This window comes from Columba livia, chromosome 7, assembly GCF_036013475.1.
Source record: "Columba livia isolate bColLiv1 breed racing homer chromosome 7, bColLiv1.pat.W.v2, whole genome shotgun sequence".
Lineage (NCBI taxonomy): Eukaryota > Metazoa > Chordata > Aves > Columbiformes > Columbidae > Columba > Columba livia.
In genome coordinates, this window is record NC_088608.1 from 30,993,630 (window position 1) to 31,010,991 (window position 17,362).

Below are 17,362 nucleotides of genomic sequence, written 5' to 3' on the forward strand. Positions count from 1 at the left end.
TTGAATTCCTAAATCTTTTAATCTGCAAGCTTTTTCTTTTTTTTTTTTTTTTTTTTTATTTTTATTTTTATTCTTTTTTTTTTATTATAATATATTAAACAATGGTCACACAATCTGCATTGCAGTACATGCAGTATTGAAACTGAAAAGGCACAAAACCCAGAAGTCAATGTGAAGGAGATATCTGAGCCATGGAAACCTTAAAATATATATCTGCTAAAAGTAAGAGTGAATGGATATCTAGAGGAATAGATGATGATCTGTTCTCCTTACAGAGAAGTTGTGTAACACGTGAATGTCCATCAGCCTAACTCTTGCTTCCCATGTTTAGCTTCGACGACCACTGCTGTCACGTCAGAAAACTCAAACCGAACCTCGTAGCCGTCATGGAGCGCGACTTTCAACCACGCGGAGGAGCATCCAGCCAAAACCAAAACCTGGCGGTAGGGCCGTGCTGCATTTCCAGAACCAGCACTTCATATTGGAAAGTAGAAAATACTACCTTGTTGGTTTAGCTTAAAGGAAAAGTTAGTATGTTGTTAGCAGCCTCTTTAAAATGAAATCCCAGCAGGTTTATCCTTTTTCCTGGTAAGTGGATATCCTGTCAGAAAATCACCCCTCAAAACACTTCTTTGGTTTGCCCAAAGGCTTTTAAGGTGAAACTGAACATGGACAGTGAATGATCATGTCTTGTGGAGGATTTAGGGGACAGGTATCCTCTATTCAGGATGCCTTGTCCAAAACCTCCAGATGTGTAATTTTGAAGCTGCTGTTGAGAGTAATAGAAAGAAGGAATTTTCCCATCAGTTGTAAGCTCAGCAGTATAGAGCTTTATGGGTTGTGTATGGAAATGAATATAGGACTGTTCTAGTCCATGCCATATGTTTGCAGGAGTCAGCAGCACCCAGCAGAGCAGGTGTCTGCATTCTGTACCATCTGAAATGAGCGGTTAACTTTGGAGGAGACGCCTGGGGGAGCAAAGGCTGCTTGTGAATTTTCTGGGTTTCTAACCACTCAGTAAGGACTGTGCTGGGGCAACAGCAGGGCTGGAGATATTTGAAACATAAAGTTGACCCAAATTAATTAAGAGCAGGAGCGAGGATATCAGTTTTACTGTTAAGTTTCAGTCTAGCTGTCTCCACCCTGCGCTGTTCTGTTATTTCCAGATAAGAGACTCAGTCTTGCAAGAATAGGGAGCAATCAGCTGCCCTCTTTCTTTTCTCAGATTTCCTGCAAAACCTTGAGCAATTCCTTACATATTTGCATCTCAGTTTTCCTTTTTAGTTGAGGGCACAAATGCCTAACTCACACGGGAATTCAATTCAGTACATTCTTCTGGGATGGAAAGATGTTATGGGTGGCATTTATTTCATGAAGCCATGACAAGATAAATAGGGTGACCAGTCTTCAGGAGGTCCCTGACTCTTGCTGTGGCTTTAGAGAGAGCCTTGGGTAAAAGGCTTTTAGATTAGACTCCAATTAGACAGTTTATAACAATGGAATGAATCACGATTCTTGTCTTAATTGTAAAAACTCTAGAGATTCTCTTTGTTTCTTGTTGGGTTTTCCTTCCCAAACTGTAGCATTTTAATACTCAATTTTCTGGGCTCTGTACCCCTCAGTGGAGCAGAAGCGGTCGGTGACTTTCACGGAGGCCCAGCCCGAGGCAGCAGCCGCCGGCCCGTCGGCCCCGGCAGCCCAGGCGCAGGGCTGCAGCCACAGCAGCCCCCCGGCCACCGGCAAGCAGGAGCCGCCAGCTAAACCTGTGCTGACTTCCTCGCCAGCCATCGTCGTAGCTGATCTCCACAGCCCGGCCAGCAGCCAGGTAATGGGACTGACGGTTTTATCCTGCGCGTTTGGCTGCTGCTTCGTCAGAGTTGCAGGGCAGATTTATAGGGATGTGACTGACGCATTACAGCACTATAACAAAAACTGATGAGTGAGTGAAGACATCAAACTCTTCTGCGTGTCTGTTCTCTAGGCTGAGCTTGCTGTTGACCCCCTGGTTTTGTAAACCATTCAGTTCTAGATCTATGCAATGATTCTTAATTTGCAAATATATTTCCTGCATCTTCCCTTTCCATCTTCCCATCACATGTAGTAGTCCTTCTGGACTACCAGCGCAAGTTTCCATCAACAGGTTTTTACAGCTTGCTCTCTGAGAAATGCGTCCTTAAGGAAGGACTCCTTTAAAACCTCAGAACCATTTTAGCAAAAGAAATTGCTTGTCTAACATTTTTCTGTGTTGGACACCACTGAGGACAGTGCAGAGACAATCAGTCATCAACACAGCAGCGACTTTGAGATCACTTTTATACCCCCAGATATCTAGTGTCTGTTGGAGTTATGTCCTTTGCCATGAAAAGAGCAAAGACACTCATCCTGAGAATACACTAAAAAAATTATATGAGGAAGTGTTAATGACTGAATCCAATAATCTTTCTGATCCTTGCTGCAGATTTGATTCATCAGCAAAAATACATCATTGTTAGGGCAAAACTTTAGGGAATTAAAATCTGCAAGTGCCTGGCTCCTTATGGTAAAAAGTATTACCAAATGAGAAGATATTTTATAGATGTTTTCTTGCTTTTTTCTCCTCTCCCTCCCACTTTCTCTGAGCCTGACCACTGTCTTTCTCAATTGCAGAGCGAGGCAGTTTCTGCTGAGAAGGAGAAGGAAAAAGAGGAGAGCTTGGAGTCCCGGCCAACAACGGCGCAAAGCACCCCACCGGCACAGCTCTCTGACACCGAGGACTACGCTGGCCTCGAGACCACCAGCCTGCTGCAGCACGGGGACACTGTCCTTCACATCAGCGAGGACAACGGGATGGAGAACCCCTTGCTGGCCACTCACTTCAGCTTCACGCACGTGGAGCTTGGGGAGACAGACGTTGATCTAGATGAATCTCACGTTTAACTCTTAGGGTAGTGCTGTAGTGGGAGGAGGAAGAGCAAGCATACCTTCTTCTTGGAGTTCCCTGGTAGCTAGTAAATAATTAAAACAAGAGCACTTTATTATCCAAAAGCAGAAAATAGCTAACAGGCACTTGCTATAGACTGGCAACCTTTGGTTTGTGAAATCTATTTCAGTTCAGGGCAAGACCACAGGAACAGAGAATTTTTACAAAATTCTCAGGGTAGGGGTGTGTGTGCAAATATGTGGTTCTTGAAACCTTGATCTGGCAGCCATGTGCTGTGAGCAGCAGCTCGCTGGGTAAGTGGGTTGCTGTTCTGTGTGAGACAGAAGAGAAACCGCTTTAGAGATTGTGCCCAAGATTTATTTTTGTAGCATTTTTTGAGGGGGGGGGGGACTATATAGTAGCTGAATCCAAGGCTCTTACACCTTGGTACTGACAATGAAAACACTAACAAGAAGTACCAATCTAAAGCTTGATTTTCACAAGCCTGGAAACATGGTTTCTAACTTGCAGAGCAATGATAAGCACCATGGAGCAATTCAGACTTTTGGTTTTTTTTGGCGCTGCAGACTTTAGTTGAGTTTACTTTGTTGGTTTCATTCCACTCTGTAAGATATTGCCCTTGTGCTACAAAAGTATTTGCTCTGTAAAACTAAATACAGTACATACCATAAGAAGGAATGCACGTGCTGTGCACAGATATAGAGGGGCAGGGGGTGAGTGGGCTGCACATGGTATAAATAGCCCATGCTCTCCTGCTTAAATGTACTAATTCATCTCCACAGCTTAAAAAAAAACAACAAGAAACCGCATCTGGAATGCATGGACCTTCCAGTACCTAGCAACTGCTCCACTGATGCTGTCGTATGTACTTAGATATAGGGATTTAAAGTAAATATTTATCTACGGTATTTTCATGTTCCTATATATAAATATATATATACATATATACACATTGTAAACAAAAGATGGATATTGCAGGGCAGAAACTTGATGAAAGAGTCTATTTTTGGCATGTTGAGATTGTATTTAAAAAAGTTCCATTTTACGTATGCAATGTTCATGGCTGCAAGTATTAGAGATATATAGACATATGTAAAGTTTATATGTAGGTGGAGACCCCCGTGGGGGATCAGCTTAAGTCACAGCTGAGTTATGGGCTATGCTGCAGCATCATGGAATTAGGCTGAAATGTGAATTTAGCCATTAGCTGCTCAGAGGCGAATTGCAAAACAGCTGTGAAACAAACCATGAAATCATTAGCAACGCCCAAAGTTACCCTCTGCTTTGGGAATCCTATACTGCCTTTTTCAGCTTACGTTAGATGAAGTGGAGTTTATAATCATGGTGTTATTGTGCAGAGGAAAATCTTCTAGATCATCCTGAGAGTCTGTAGAATGTGCTAATTACCAGTTTGGCTCCCAAGGGCTTGCAATTTGGGCACACGCATCATAAAACAGCCTTACTGAGGAGACAGAATTATATCCTCCTGTCCATCTCCAATGAAAAGACTTGCATCTCCCTTCAACAGCTCTGAAATGGCTGTTTAAACTGCCTCACTGCTCCAGTGCAACGTGCAGTTTTTACTGTTGCATGGAAAATTAACCACATACCTGACGGCGGGTTTGAGCCTGCTGAACCTACGGAGCCTTCGGGCTGCGCTGCCCGGTCTTGGCCAAGTGCTCAAATGTGACTGGAGCTGTGCCCACGTTAAACCTCTGAACACAGCAAAAGCCATCTCTGTCCCGGGCTCAGAGGTACTGAGTGTGCTCGGCTACCGCCGCTTTGCTCAGACATGGAGACTCTCAGCACCTCTTGGGACAAGCAGGACTAAAAAGGCAGCATCTATATCACTATATATATATATATAGGTGGTGTACTAACGCAACTTTAAAGAGTTTTGTAAGAGAGGTGGTTTGGTGAGGATGGCAGTATCTCGATCTGCTGCTTGATGTGTGTCTTGGATGACAAACCGCTTCCTCTGCTGAGCAAAACACGCTGTACCGCTTCTTATCTCCTCAGCGCGCTGGAGCCAGCCCCAGCTACCTGCTTTGGATTAGCTCCTAGCTTGGATGTCACTCAAAGAAATGCTAAATTCCACATGCTAAGTTGTATTATTAACAGTGACGCACAAATGAGGGAAAACACGGCTTCACTTGCAAATCCCAAGGTAGGCTGGGTTACTGGCAGTGGGGTGGGGGAGAGTTTCAGGCACAAACTGAGTAGGTGGCTGGGACACAACACACACAGAATTCATGGTGTGTTTTACAGAGTGACCTTTTCTGCTGAAAATGAGAAGGGAGCATCTTCCTTAATGAAAAGTAGATGCATCACCATGGTATTCTAAGACTGAGAAAAATAACTGTGATTTGCTTCATTTAATTCAGTGTATGTAATAAATGTCTCCATTCAGATTTCCCACTGTCACTGGTGAACATGCAGTAGTAAGCCATAGAAAAACTCAAATGCCTTGTTTTAATGTCTACGCTGCTAGAAATCAATGGAGCTTATAAATGATGTAATCCATAATTTATCTTTATTCAGGTGGCCAGGCAGATGGCTTTGGTTTTGTTGGATGGTTGTTGAGAGAGGGAACAGACAGGCAGACCAGTCAGCCTGTTTTCTCCTGAGTTTTACTATCAGTTGCACTTAATACTGTACTAACAGGGCGCATACAACGTACTTTAGCTGGTTTTGTGCTTTCCTCCAGTACCTCTGTAACAGAACTGGTGTATTTCTGCTGTGAAGACAAATGATGCTGCTTAAATAGTGTTAGAGGCCTTAAGCGCATGTCACGCTCAACCACTGTCTGGGCTGTGCAAGTCTTGTCCGTGTGTCGGTTGGTGCCATTGCCTCAGCGTTTTATGCAAACGTTGTCCCAAGGACTAAATACAGAGCGGTCTGACGACAAAAGTTCGTGTTTAAGCCTCTTATGCAACAACGCGTCGCTCTCCCTTTCTGAAAGACTTCTATACGCTGCTATGGAGACTATTCTGTGTGTGAGGTTGCGGCAGGGGGTGACCAGCCCCACTGCTGGAGCTGCGCTTCGGAGTAACAAAACATGCTGTGGGGGAACTTAAGTCGGTCTAAACAAGTGCTGGGTTTTTTGAGGGGGTTTGGTTGTTGAGGACTTTGGTTTGGTTTTGTTTGCTTTTTCTTTCCCCCCCGCTTCAGGCCCGTCGCCCCAGGGTGGCTGTTCAGAAGGGCTTTCCCTCCCAGCGCCCGCAGTGCCGCTGTGGCCCAAGCCGCGGCTGTGCCGGGCTGGAGCCCGGGGGCAGCCAGGCGGGCCCGGGCCCCCGGGAGCAGCCGTTGGGAGCCCCGCAGCCCGCGGGCGCCTCAGCAGCCGGTACGGCCTCACCCCAAGATGGCGGCGGGCGGCGGGGGGGGCGCGGCGCGGCCCGCTCCCGGCCCCGGTCCCGGCAGCCCGTGCGGCGGCGCAGGCGCGGAGCGGCGGGCGGCAGCCATGGCGTCGGGGTGCCGGATCGGGCCGTCCATCCTCAACAGCGACCTGGCGGCGCTGGGCGCCGAGTGCAGCCGGATGCTGGACTGCGGGGCCGACTACCTGCACCTGGATGTAATGGACGGGTAACGGCCGGGGGCGGGCGGGGCCGGGCCGGGGGCGCGGGGGGCGGCCTGGCCCCCCCACCCCCGGCTCGGTGTGACCTGCGGGCGGGTCTCTCTCCTCGGCCCCAAGACACTTCGTCCCGAACATCACCTTCGGCCACCCCGTCGTGGAGAGCCTGCGCAAGCGGCTGGGCCAGGAGCCCTTCTTCGGTAAGGGCCGGGGGCTGCCCGGGCCGGGGGCCGCGCCGGGCCCGGCTGCTGACTGCCTCCCCCCGCAGACATGCACATGATGGTGGCCAGGCCGGAGCAGTGGGTGAAGCCGATGGCTGTCGCTGGCGCAAACCAGTACACCTTCCATCTGGAGGCCACGGACAACCCGGGGGCGTTGATAAAAGACATCCGGGAGAACGGGATGAAGGTGAGGGGGCGTAGGCCTGGACTAGCATGCTGAGCTTGGCTTAACTGACCAATGTGTTTCTGCCGATTGAAAAAAACAAACCCTGTTGTTTGCGGTGGTCAGAGATGGGTGCATGCAGCCCTAATGCTATTTGTGCACAAAGATTTTAGTAAAAACAAAAAAAATTCCAGAATTTATTTAAAGCAGCCTGTTCCTACTGCGCTTATAGTAGATATTTCCTTAGGAGTTTGTACCCAGCTCATGCCAGTCTTTCTCGCGGCATACGTGTCGCCCTAAGGCACAGTTGGCTTTGTCTCGCCTCTCCGGCAGGTTGGCCTGGCCATCAAACCCGGCACTACGGTTGAACACTTGGCACCTTGGGCCAATCAGATAGACATGGCTTTGGTGATGACGGTAGAACCTGGATTCGGAGGGCAGAAATTTATGGAAGACATGATGCCAAAGGTAAACAGCTTCTCTTATTTACTGAGCCTAAAGCTAATTAACAGCACAGAGCGTAGTGTTAAGGTAGATAAACCTTGTGTGTGTAAGAAGAGATACATAACTGTACCTGCCAAGTGTGGATCTCGGAGCTTTCCTTTTTATGCTGTTTCTCAGGTTCAGTGGCTGAGGACACAGTTTCCCTCGTTGGATATTGAAGTGGATGGAGGAGTTGGACCTGACACCATCCATAAGTGTGCAGAGGTAAGAGGCTCAAGCGGAGCGGCATTCTCAGTCACTGCGCTGGGAGACTGAAGCGTCCCTCGCAAAATAAAGCTTAGGAGGAATTGCATTTTGACAGTTAGTTTTCAGAGGGAACAGTAGAAGCTTAATATGAAAATGTACTTGAGGTTGAGACTTGTGCCTTTTTAATATGGGCTGCTGAAGCCTCCCCTAAGGTGGAGTTGTTTTGTTTGGGTAAATAGGGGCAATGAGGAAGATTTGGGGAAGAGCTGTCTCCGAAACTTGATTTGTGGTTGTAGTGAGAGGTGTGTTACCTGTGTCCCACAAATAGCGCCCGTTTGCCTACCAGCCGAGAATTCTCCACCTCCATATGTGTGTTACCACAAGAAAACTCTTAAAGAAGTGGATCTGTTTTGTGTTATTGAGTGGGTGTTTAATGTCTTTCAGGCAGGTGCAAATATGATTGTATCTGGCAGTGCTGTTATGAAGAGTGCAGATCCCAGATCTGTGATCAATCTTCTAAGGAATGTGTGTTCAGAAGCAGCTCAAAAGCGCTGTCTGGATCGGTGAAACCTACCCAAGCGCTGTTCAGGAAGGCTCTGTGCATCCAGAACCCTTATTTCTTGTAAGGGAAGGCTGGATGAGCATTAACTACGGAAAATTGTTGCTGCTGAACAGAAGAACCATTCCTTCGCTGCAGTGAAGCAAGCAGCAGTGATAAACTGGCTGGCTGTCTTTCATGGTTGGAAATGCAATGGTTTGAACCCATCTCTTGATTCTGTGGAGGCTTATTTTATGGAACAACTTATAATGCTGGCCGGATTGAACTACGGTTATTTTTTTGCTTGCTAGAAGGGTGTGGCATCACCACAGCGCTCTCTCTTGTGGAGGAGACTAATCAAACTGCCTTCTGCTGTCTGTATTTTGTCATTTGATCTGTGCATTCCTACAAAACTTTTCCAATATCTACATTAAACACCCCTCCCTTGGTGTGGTAAGTCTCCTTTGAGCTGACTATCAAAAATGAGTGGTTTGGGGAGCAAGTTTGGGAAAAATGCTGTTTAAGAGGGATAAAAAAATCCCACAGATGCTAGACATGTTCTTCTTGTTTGTTTTTACTGCATAGAGGTACTAGACCTACTTAAGTCGAACATCAAACAAGTCCGTGCAATGTCTTTACTAGGACACAAAGTGAGAAATACCTTCGCATTTACCTTTCAAAGAGCCAGTTAAGACAGTTGTGCCTGAAATCCCTGCAAGTGACAGGATTCCACAGAAGGCTGGTGCTTTAAAACCTTGCAGATAGTTGGAAAAAACTTGTATAGTGACCCACAGCCTCCTTGGCTTGTACATGTGCCTGAGTAAATGATTAAGTTAGCAACGTATAGGACCGTTGTGTACTGCCGTGATTTCCGTGTATGTGGGTTGAAAGGTGCTGCGTGGAGATGGCTCTGTGAAACAGCTTAATGCTCTGCTTAGTTATGAACCAGATACTTCTCATACCTGCAGTTTGCTTGTGCTGACTGTGCAGCCTGGCCTGTTGGGGCAGGTGAGAACTGAGAGTTACAAGCCACTAGAGGAAGAACTGAGCAGATCATTTTAGCTACATCTGCTTCCCATGGCTCTAATTAGTATTGCTGACTCCTTTAATATTTCATGGTATTTTTCCCTTTAAGCTGTAATTACAGAAGGGTTGCAAACCGTCTGCTTCCCCGGGGCAACAGGCCAGAAGACAGATGTCACCTACCAAATGCTGAAGAACCCCTTTTGTCTAGGCCCAGGCCCTGTGAGGTGTCCCACAGACTGGCCTCTGCTCCGTTGCTGTGGAAGGAGATGGTTGTGGTGCAGCCGCAGTTGCTGCCATCAAGTAGGAGGAGCTACAATCCAGACAAGTGTCTGAAATGGCTAAACTACTTTTTCCTGTGTGGTTAATTGTGGGTTAGGTGAACAAATGTCTTTGCTTCCTGTTTCCACTTGCAACCCCATTTGAGAAGTAGCAAAATAAAAAAATTGAGTCGTCCAGACCTACTGCACTGAAGACACCATGCAGAAGAAGTTTGCCAAAAGCAAGCTTGGGAAAGGTAATGAATAATCAAGTGGCTATTAGATGCATGAAAACAGCTTATTCCTGCTTCTGGAAGAAAACTGTGCAGAGTCTGATGTAGCGGTACAGAGAAACAATCACAGCTCTGATATCTAAAATGCAGGCCAACAGCCACGAACAGGTTATGAAGATGTCAGTTTAGGATTTGGAAGTGTGGCTTTTCATGCTATTGAAAGCAGTAGGACACCAGCTGTAGCATCCTTGTCTCCTGAAGTTGACCTTAAGCTGGTTTATCAAACTATTTCTATGTGAGTTGTTTTTTTTTTCCTTTCCCTAATTAATTTGGGGGGTCAGACATCCCAAAGTCATGCTAGTTAACTGACAGTACTATGTGTTGATCTGAGCATGGAATGTTGTCTTTCACAGGCTGTAGTCGCTTTGTTTTAAATCTGGTAGTTTGCACTTTAGTCATCTCTTGGAGTGTTGTGGGAGAGAGAGAAATTACACACACAGTATAATTACTCAAGTGCTTCTTTCTATCTAAATCGCACCCAGGTGGGTTTATGGGGGTGACTATTACTGTAGCAGTTTTTTACGCATCTAAGGTTAAATGTATTAGTGGCCACAGAGCATCCACCGAAGGAACACTAATGATATTTGTTCTTTTAATGCTTAAGACTGTTGCAGTGTCTTGTCCATACACATGAACAGAAGTGACCTGTGAGGCTCTGTTTAGGCCTGTCTGCTGTTCTCAGTAACGTAACCCCACAAGTGGAAGTGCAGCAGCCGCAGGACTTGCTGAACACTGACATAAAAGACAGAAGAGCTGCTTGTGCAGTGTCCACAGGGCCAAATAAACCCCAGGGCTGTTAGATGTTGCAGTACTCCAACAAAGCAGTTTCAGCAACACAGGAGAGTGCAGTGGTGCTAAGACCCATGGTCCAGAGTGGTCCAGTGTGATCTGACAGAGCACAGGCCCTGTCTGCACTGGAAAACAGGATCAAAGAAACTCAGTAGCTGAGTAAGGCTGGGCTTGGACGTGTGCTCCACAGGATGGTACAGCACACATCCCTGAGCAAGATAAACAACTGCAGCAGACATGCACACAGAGCATAATTTTAATAGGGCTTAGAAGTCTGTACTTGTGCTTACATTCCAGTAAGGCCCTGATGCAGAGATGAAGCCTTTAAACCCTCATAGCAGCAGGGAGCAGAACATCATAAGTGGCTTTAAAAAAAAAGTCTCCCTTGGAAATGGAAAACAAAGCACCAGGAAAATGGCTTTCTTTGTCAGGCTGCAACACCTGAGTTTCCTGGGGGAGGCAGGGCTTGTTGTATTTTGTTTAAGTTGGTATTTCACAATCAGCCATTGTAATACTGTCAGCCATGGCATTAGAGGCAGCACTGACAGCTGTTTGTATAGCTTAACAGCCAAAAGACAAACAGGGTTGTTGTTAGTATTTTTTTTTTTCTTTTCTTGTTTAAAACTTTAAAAAGGAAGGACAACCAGCAGGGGTTTCTTGCACGTTTTACAGCTTCAAGCATTAGCCTGGCTCTGATCTCTCAGCCTGTTCCCACCACCAGCGGGTTCCTCACGACACCAGCATTCATGCAAAACCGAAAAAGCCCTGGGGCTACCGAAAAATCGCGTATCTCAGTGGCTGGAGCAAAGACGCACAGAATAGAGACAGCACGCAGGGCACAGGGCCTGGTCTGCTGCAAGAAGATAATCGATCAGGGGTGCTGCTGGTGAGGAGCACAGCCTGGGGCTTCCCGAAAAGCATCTCCCTTGACACGTGCACGCAGCATTCTCCATCTGCCCCTGCCAGATGAAGGGGCGCTGCAGGTAGGTGAGAAATGCAAACCCAGCCTGTTCATGGTCACCCCTCACCTGATGGCAAGTGAGCAGCCCCATGGTGGGGGAGCGGGAGGAAGAAATGCTCTGGCGCAGTTCTCCAGCCGTGCAGTTGCTCGGGCAGCTCTTTGTGCCAAGGCAGGTGCCATTTGCTGTCACAGGTCAAGCCAGCTGAGAGGCAGCTGTTGGAGAAGAGCCCTCTGACAGTGGTGGGGTAGTGACCAAGTAGGCATTTTTATAGTTTCTCCAGGGATTTTTTTCAGTCTCCTGGCTGCCTGGTCTTTCTTCGCCTAGTGTTTTTATTGCTGCCTTGTGAGGCATGAGCTGGTTCCCACAATGGCTGACAAGAACATCTGAGGAGGGGACAAAGAAAACATGTTTACCCTTGCTCCTATTGATAGCTGCTTGTGCAGCCCCTGCAGCTGGCAAGGTAACAAGCAGCTGCCTGAGACACTGGAGACTGACCCAACAGCAACAGAAGGATTCACCAGCCCACCACAGCTGGGCTGGAACAGCAACGCAGGAACGGCTTTACACCCCACCAGGTTGCCCAAGCTTGATTAATCCAGCTCCTTTTGCACGGGTTTTTCTGGCCTCATTTTAACACCCTTTCTTTCCCACCCTGCAGTCTAGAAAAAACTCTCCTCTTGCTCTGGGATTGCATTTCCATTTCCTGACAGCACCTTCAGGACACATAAGGCAGGCAGCTGGATGGTTTACTTGCTCTGCCCCATCTCTTAAATTGCAGAAACTCCTCACGCTGCCCCAGGGATCAGACAGCAGGAAGCCCTGACCTTACACCAAAGCTAGTCTTAATGTATGGATACAGGTATGGAAAAGACCTGCAAAACATTTGGGACGCAAAACATTCAGAAACCATTTCCCAGCAGCAGCTGCACATGCAGGACGAGATGGAAAAATCCACATCTGCATTCAGACACCGGGGGGCTCAGCCTCACAGCACCCACGCAGCTTCAGCAGGACAGGCAAGCTCAGCGCCACTGCCATTGCCGTGTGCGCACAAAGCCGTTCTTGGGCCAAGCAGGGCTCTGTGCCCAGAGGAAGCATTACTGCTATTTCTTCACTTCTAAAAGGCCATCAAATTCAGACTACATACAACATATATAGAAATAACTTTTAATTAAAAAACCAACCTTGCATCAAAGATTATTGTATCAGACATTGAGGCAAGATTCAAGTTTAAGACAAACCAGTGTTAAAAAAGTGTTTAAAAAAATAATCAGAATGTGCAATAAACTACAATGTAGCAATAGGTTGTAGTGTTGAAACATTACTGAACTGTTTTCAGATGCCCAGTGTATATTTCCTGTCATTTTGACCAAAAAACCCCAACTTGACACTAAAACTGGGTCACCTGTCCAGTGCCATTCCAGATATTACATGTGGAAGGAAATTTTGCACAAAAACAGAGACTCCTATAAAATTGCCTTCAACTGTCCTACACAGAAAAACTCCCTGTTGATGGATTATACCTACATTCAATATTTAATCTTTGTTAATACCTCTTGAGATTGCAGATACATTCCAAACTATGCTATTTCCATGCAAGTTTAAACAACTTGTTTGTTTCCTCACTGTGATCTCGCTGGGAAATTAAAAATCTATCCGGAATCACAATGGAAAGCTTTGGGGCTCTTTATTGGTCGTCTAGGCATCAGTCACCTTTTCCTTTTCAGCTAGTCGCCAAATGTCAGCATACTTATGAGACTCTTACAAGGCACTGTACAGGAACTAGAACAAGACTTTTTTTGTCTTTAACATATTAAAGCAAAATATGATGAGCCTCATTAGCTACTGAAGGACTAAGGAAGTAAGATGACCCAAAACACAATATTGCCAGAGCTGCATCACTGATTTGACCAGACTCCTCTGTTTCTCTATAGCCACACAACTGAAGCAGAAACCTACCTTCTGAGTAGCAGATACATTGGCTATTGAAATGCAGTGGTCTATTGCTATAATCTTATTGCTGGAGGACATCTACATGAAACGTGCCCTGCAACTAGGGGAGCTGCGTGCAGATTTTAAGCTAGATGCAAAGCTTCCAGAACACCTGCTCTGAAACTGCTTGTTCTCACCTACCCTCACCTCACATGTGGGTTACACACGCCTTTAGAGAGGCAGGTTTTTGCCCCATGGTCATGCCACACAGGAAAATTATCTGAGGCTGCTGCTTCTCCCCACTATTTTTTTCAAGTAGTTTTTCTGTGTTCAGTTGAAGTTGTTGGTTAAGGTAGACAACATATCCTGCTGCACCAGAATCCACTAGAATCAGAAATGCATTTGAAAACAAACAGAACAGAAAAGGATGATTATTAACAAATGTGGCAATATGACAACAGAAAGTGAATGGTGCCAGCAATTTATGTGCGCCCACTCCCGACACTGGGAATATTAGACTTCCAGCTTGAAATAATTACTTTCTCTTGGGTTTCAGGAAGAAGAAAGTGTTGTCTTTGGGATTTATCCTGCCTGTTACAAAGCAAGAAAGAAAATATATTATATACAGCTAACATATAGGTTTTGAATTGTGTTGTCATACGCTGTGTGAACAAGAGAGATTTTACCTTACGCTTTTCTCCGCCTTAATTGGCTTTCTTAATGAACCACATTATTCCCTGTCACCTTTGTTTTCTTGTATTGCTGATTCCCAGGCAAACATTTTCGCAGTCTTCTGACTCTTCGGTAGATTGCTTTCTTGTTGGATGGCCATTGTCTGGCAAATCAACGGGTGTGCACGAAGTAGAGAGAGAGTCACTGGGGAAAGCTGCACTTGACATTTCAGTCTGATTTGTTATTTGATCTTGGCACAGTAAAGCTTCTACCTCTTCATCTTTTAGTGGAAAAACTCGAAGTTCCCACAGCCCAGACTGAAAGGAATCAGAAGGGTAGGAGTGAGAGTGGAAAAAGAGAAGAGAGGGGGGAAAAAAGGATTTCAGTTGAGTCTGAACTGATTAGCTATGTGCAGAATGATCTACTATCAAGTAACAAATGAGTGTCTGTCTTTACAATGTTTGCAGAGCTCTTCAGATAAAGAATATGACGCTGCCAGACACCAGCTGTGAGTGTAAGCTGGCTTCGTATGGTTTTGAACTAGTAACAGAGCTACAATTGAACAGGCACAGTGCAGGAAGGCAGGGGGAAGCGCTTTTCCACGGTGCCAGACTATCAGGATACCTGATGCCATAATGATCAGGCCTGTCTGGAACCCTGGTTCACTATCCCTCATAAAAGATCCATCATCCCTGAACCCAGGGATGCCATCCTCACCTCTAAAATATGTGAATTTTTTTACCTGTTAACAAAGCTTGGACTTAATTCATAAAGCACAGCAATGTAGTTCTGAACAGAAGCACTATGTTGAGTCTACATAAACTAGGGTGACAGCCTGAGATTGTGATTATTGAGACAGGAGAGTATGTTTGGATTCTTGTAGGTTGGAGATAGCAGTTACAGAAGACCAGAGCAGACCCGAGGCCATTGGAAGCACCCACCTTTGCTTCCTGGCTCTCCCCATAGAGTTGTGGAATCCCTGAACAAACAGAGCCGTGGGATTCTGAAGTCAGGTCAGGAGCAGGTTCAGCAGCGCCAGGCTGCAAGGCAGAGGAGCTGCTGTGATGGTCTTTCTGCACCGCATCTTGGCTGTGTCGTCCATCAGCAGTTTTGCTGTAAGATCTAGGGCAGGATAAGAGACGAGTCTTAAAAGATACTCTGTGCCCCTTAACATCACCAGCAACAGTTTAGATTTTCTTTTCAAAGCATTCAGTTTCTCCATGGGTGCTACCTACACTCTACTTCTTTAAATCAAAAGAGCAGATGAAAACACACATGGTTCTTGACAAGCTTGCTGTCAACAGCCAAAGCAATGCATGCTGTGTAGAGGAGGTAGCCGGATAAAACAGGGCTGGGACAGGCACACTCTGGTTGCACAACAGCTGGTGGCTGGTCCCATTCCTGCACTTTACTCCACATACTCACTGGAACCCTAATTTTGGACTAAAGAAGTCAGTGAGCTGGGGGCTGTGCACACTCGGGGGGACACTGGGTCATTCGCAGGAGCCTGTGGAGTCTAAACTGCACCATTAGCTGGCTGCGCCAGAGTAACTGGAGAAGTAACATCAGGCCCTTAGGCTCTGCCTTCCCACCTCTGCCTGGACTCATCCCCAAAGCAGTCAAAATTATTTGGTTAATAAGATTAAACATGTTGACCTCACCTTTTATGCACATTTGAACTAGCTATAAAATATTGGCATGCATCTTAAATGCCAGGTGGAAGTCTGACCTTGCTCATGTCAATGGCAGTTTTACTTCTGAATTCAAATAGCACTAAGATTTCACCAAGGAGTTCATAGCGTTCCAAAATTAAGGGCACATATAGGACTTGTATTTTTCAAAGGGTTTAGTCTTTTTCAGTACAGTTTTCTTTAGGTTCAAAATTTATTAAAATATCATTTCCTTAATATGCTTTAGCTCTAATTTTATTCTGCATTAAAAGTTGCTATCTTTGCATATTTATTCATGGTGTCATGGTTCACTTTAAGCCAAGAGTAGACACAAGGATATGACAGATAGCAGAAAAACTTATCCCAGTTTTTATGGGATGTTTGTTGTCTTGACAGATTCTGTGATTTATGGGAATCACTTTCCCAGAGCCAGATTGCAGATACAACTTTATGATGTCTGCTCTTATATGTACTACTTTTTGCAAGACTTTTGGGATTTATATTTCATTCTGATGTGTTTTGCATCAGCCTGTGGTAATTTAACGTTTTCACACAGTGACTTTTTTAAGCATATGGTCCCTGACACAGCCCAGGACCCTTCAGTAACACTTCTCTGAATGCACTGGACTTCCATCTAAGTCAGGTGAGTGAAGAAGGGCACTTGGTGGCTAAAAATCACAGTAACCGAGAGTGGCAGAAACCACCAGAGCTGTGTGTTCTGTGTGGGAGTAAGATTCTTATTCACTAATACCTGGTCACTAACATGCCCAATTTCTGTAAGTCTGCATGCTGCACAACTGCATGGTCTTCTCTTTCCAGCCACAAAACCAAACATACCTGGTACTGTCCCTGATGAGTTAATTAATGAGGAGTGCCCTCATTTTCCAAGTTCTCTGTGACAGCATTTCTGAAGCTGCTGTACCAACAACAAGCACCAGTGGTTCAACAGGAACGTTCGTACCAAAGTCAATACACTTGCCTGCTGTTCCTTCTGGGCCAGCGGCTCTGCTCCCACAGCGACCACCTCGCTCGCTCTCTTTCTTCATACTTCGTGTGACGTAAGGAAAAAACTTCATCTGACAGATCTTCTATCTGGAATGAAATACAGGGATATCTGCTACTATAATCATGAACATCACTAGAAACAAAGGCATCTGATATTAGATATAATTCTGTAAAGGTCTGTTCACCAAACAAGAGGAGGCAACACAATGTGTGCTTGCAGTATAAAGGCACATCAAAATATTCAGCTTACACTCTCACTAAAGCTCTAGTACATGGGATGTTGTCACCTTCACTTTATTGTTTTGCATGTCTGTGGTTGATCTGAATGGATATAGAAATCATACCCCTCTATGCAACTAAGATATTTTTCTATATGATGGGAGGTAGAAAATTAAGAGGACAGGTGCTAATTTGCAAAATCAAGGTAGTATTAAAAGCACATACTAGAGATAAGCAAAAATTCCAGGAGTTTCCCAAGGCTGCTTTAGGAGGAGGCTGGAGGTAGGAGGATTTGCCAGGTGCTCTTTAAGCACAAAGAAAGGTCTGAGATCACCAAGGACTCCAACAGCTCCACACAGAGAGGAACTCAGCAAACCTGAGGCGCCGCATTCCTGCTACGAAACGAAGCAGAAAACGGCTTCTGCTGTGAAGAG

The 17,362-nt window shown here is 45.7% G+C and overlaps 3 protein-coding genes across 37 annotated transcripts in view; 2 read left to right on the forward strand and 1 right to left on the reverse strand.

Moving 5' to 3' along the window:
- The window catches only part of UNC80 (unc-80 homolog, NALCN channel complex subunit), a 137,807-nt gene extending 131,977 nt beyond the window's left edge, over positions 1-5,830 (forward strand). For all 20 annotated transcript variants that reach the window (XM_065068973.1, XM_065068979.1, XM_065068974.1 and 17 more), the window contains 3 exons: positions 332-443; positions 1,623-1,825; positions 2,647-5,830. In XM_065068973.1, the coding sequence (XP_064925045.1) occupies positions 332-443; positions 1,623-1,825; positions 2,647-2,916 (585 nt within the window). In that variant the 3' untranslated portion in view covers positions 2,917-5,830. The remainder of the gene's footprint in view (positions 1-331; positions 444-1,622; positions 1,826-2,646) is intronic.
- Positions 5,831-6,298: 468 nt separating this feature from the next.
- RPE (ribulose-5-phosphate-3-epimerase) lies at positions 6,299-13,098 on the forward strand. 4 transcript variants are annotated; one of them, XM_065069058.1, is made up of 6 exons: positions 6,299-6,502; positions 6,612-6,691; positions 6,760-6,899; positions 7,209-7,343; positions 7,497-7,583; positions 11,141-13,098. In XM_065069058.1, the coding sequence occupies exons 1-6, from the start codon at positions 6,381-6,383 to the stop codon at positions 11,162-11,164; spliced, it is 588 nt and encodes a 195-aa protein (XP_064925130.1). In that variant the 5' UTR covers positions 6,299-6,380; the 3' UTR covers positions 11,165-13,098. The 4 variants fall into 4 exon arrangements, with proteins under 4 accessions (XP_064925130.1, XP_064925129.1, XP_064925132.1 ...); XM_065069057.1 differs by lacking the exon at positions 11,141-13,098 and adding an exon at positions 8,010-8,560; XM_065069060.1 differs by lacking the exon at positions 11,141-13,098 and adding an exon at positions 8,010-8,560 and having other exon boundaries at positions 6,338-6,491.
- Positions 12,584-17,362, reverse strand: part of KANSL1L (KAT8 regulatory NSL complex subunit 1 like) — a 64,369-nt gene continuing 59,590 nt past the window's right edge. For 8 of the 13 annotated variants that reach the window (XR_010473727.1, XR_010473724.1, XR_010473726.1 and 5 more), the window contains 4 exons: positions 16,684-16,796; positions 14,976-15,156; positions 14,049-14,351; positions 12,584-13,953 (listed from right to left, as the gene is read on the reverse strand). Coding sequence is in view for 5 of the 13 variants with exons in the window: in XM_065069048.1 (XP_064925120.1) it covers positions 14,103-14,351; positions 14,976-15,156; positions 16,684-16,796 (543 nt within the window). In the remaining 8 variants the exon portion in view is untranslated. Of the gene's footprint in view, positions 14,352-14,975; positions 15,157-16,683; positions 16,797-17,362 lie in introns of all 13 variants that reach the window. The other 5 variants (XM_065069048.1, XM_065069047.1, XM_065069045.1 and 2 more) reach the window with 1 other exon arrangement.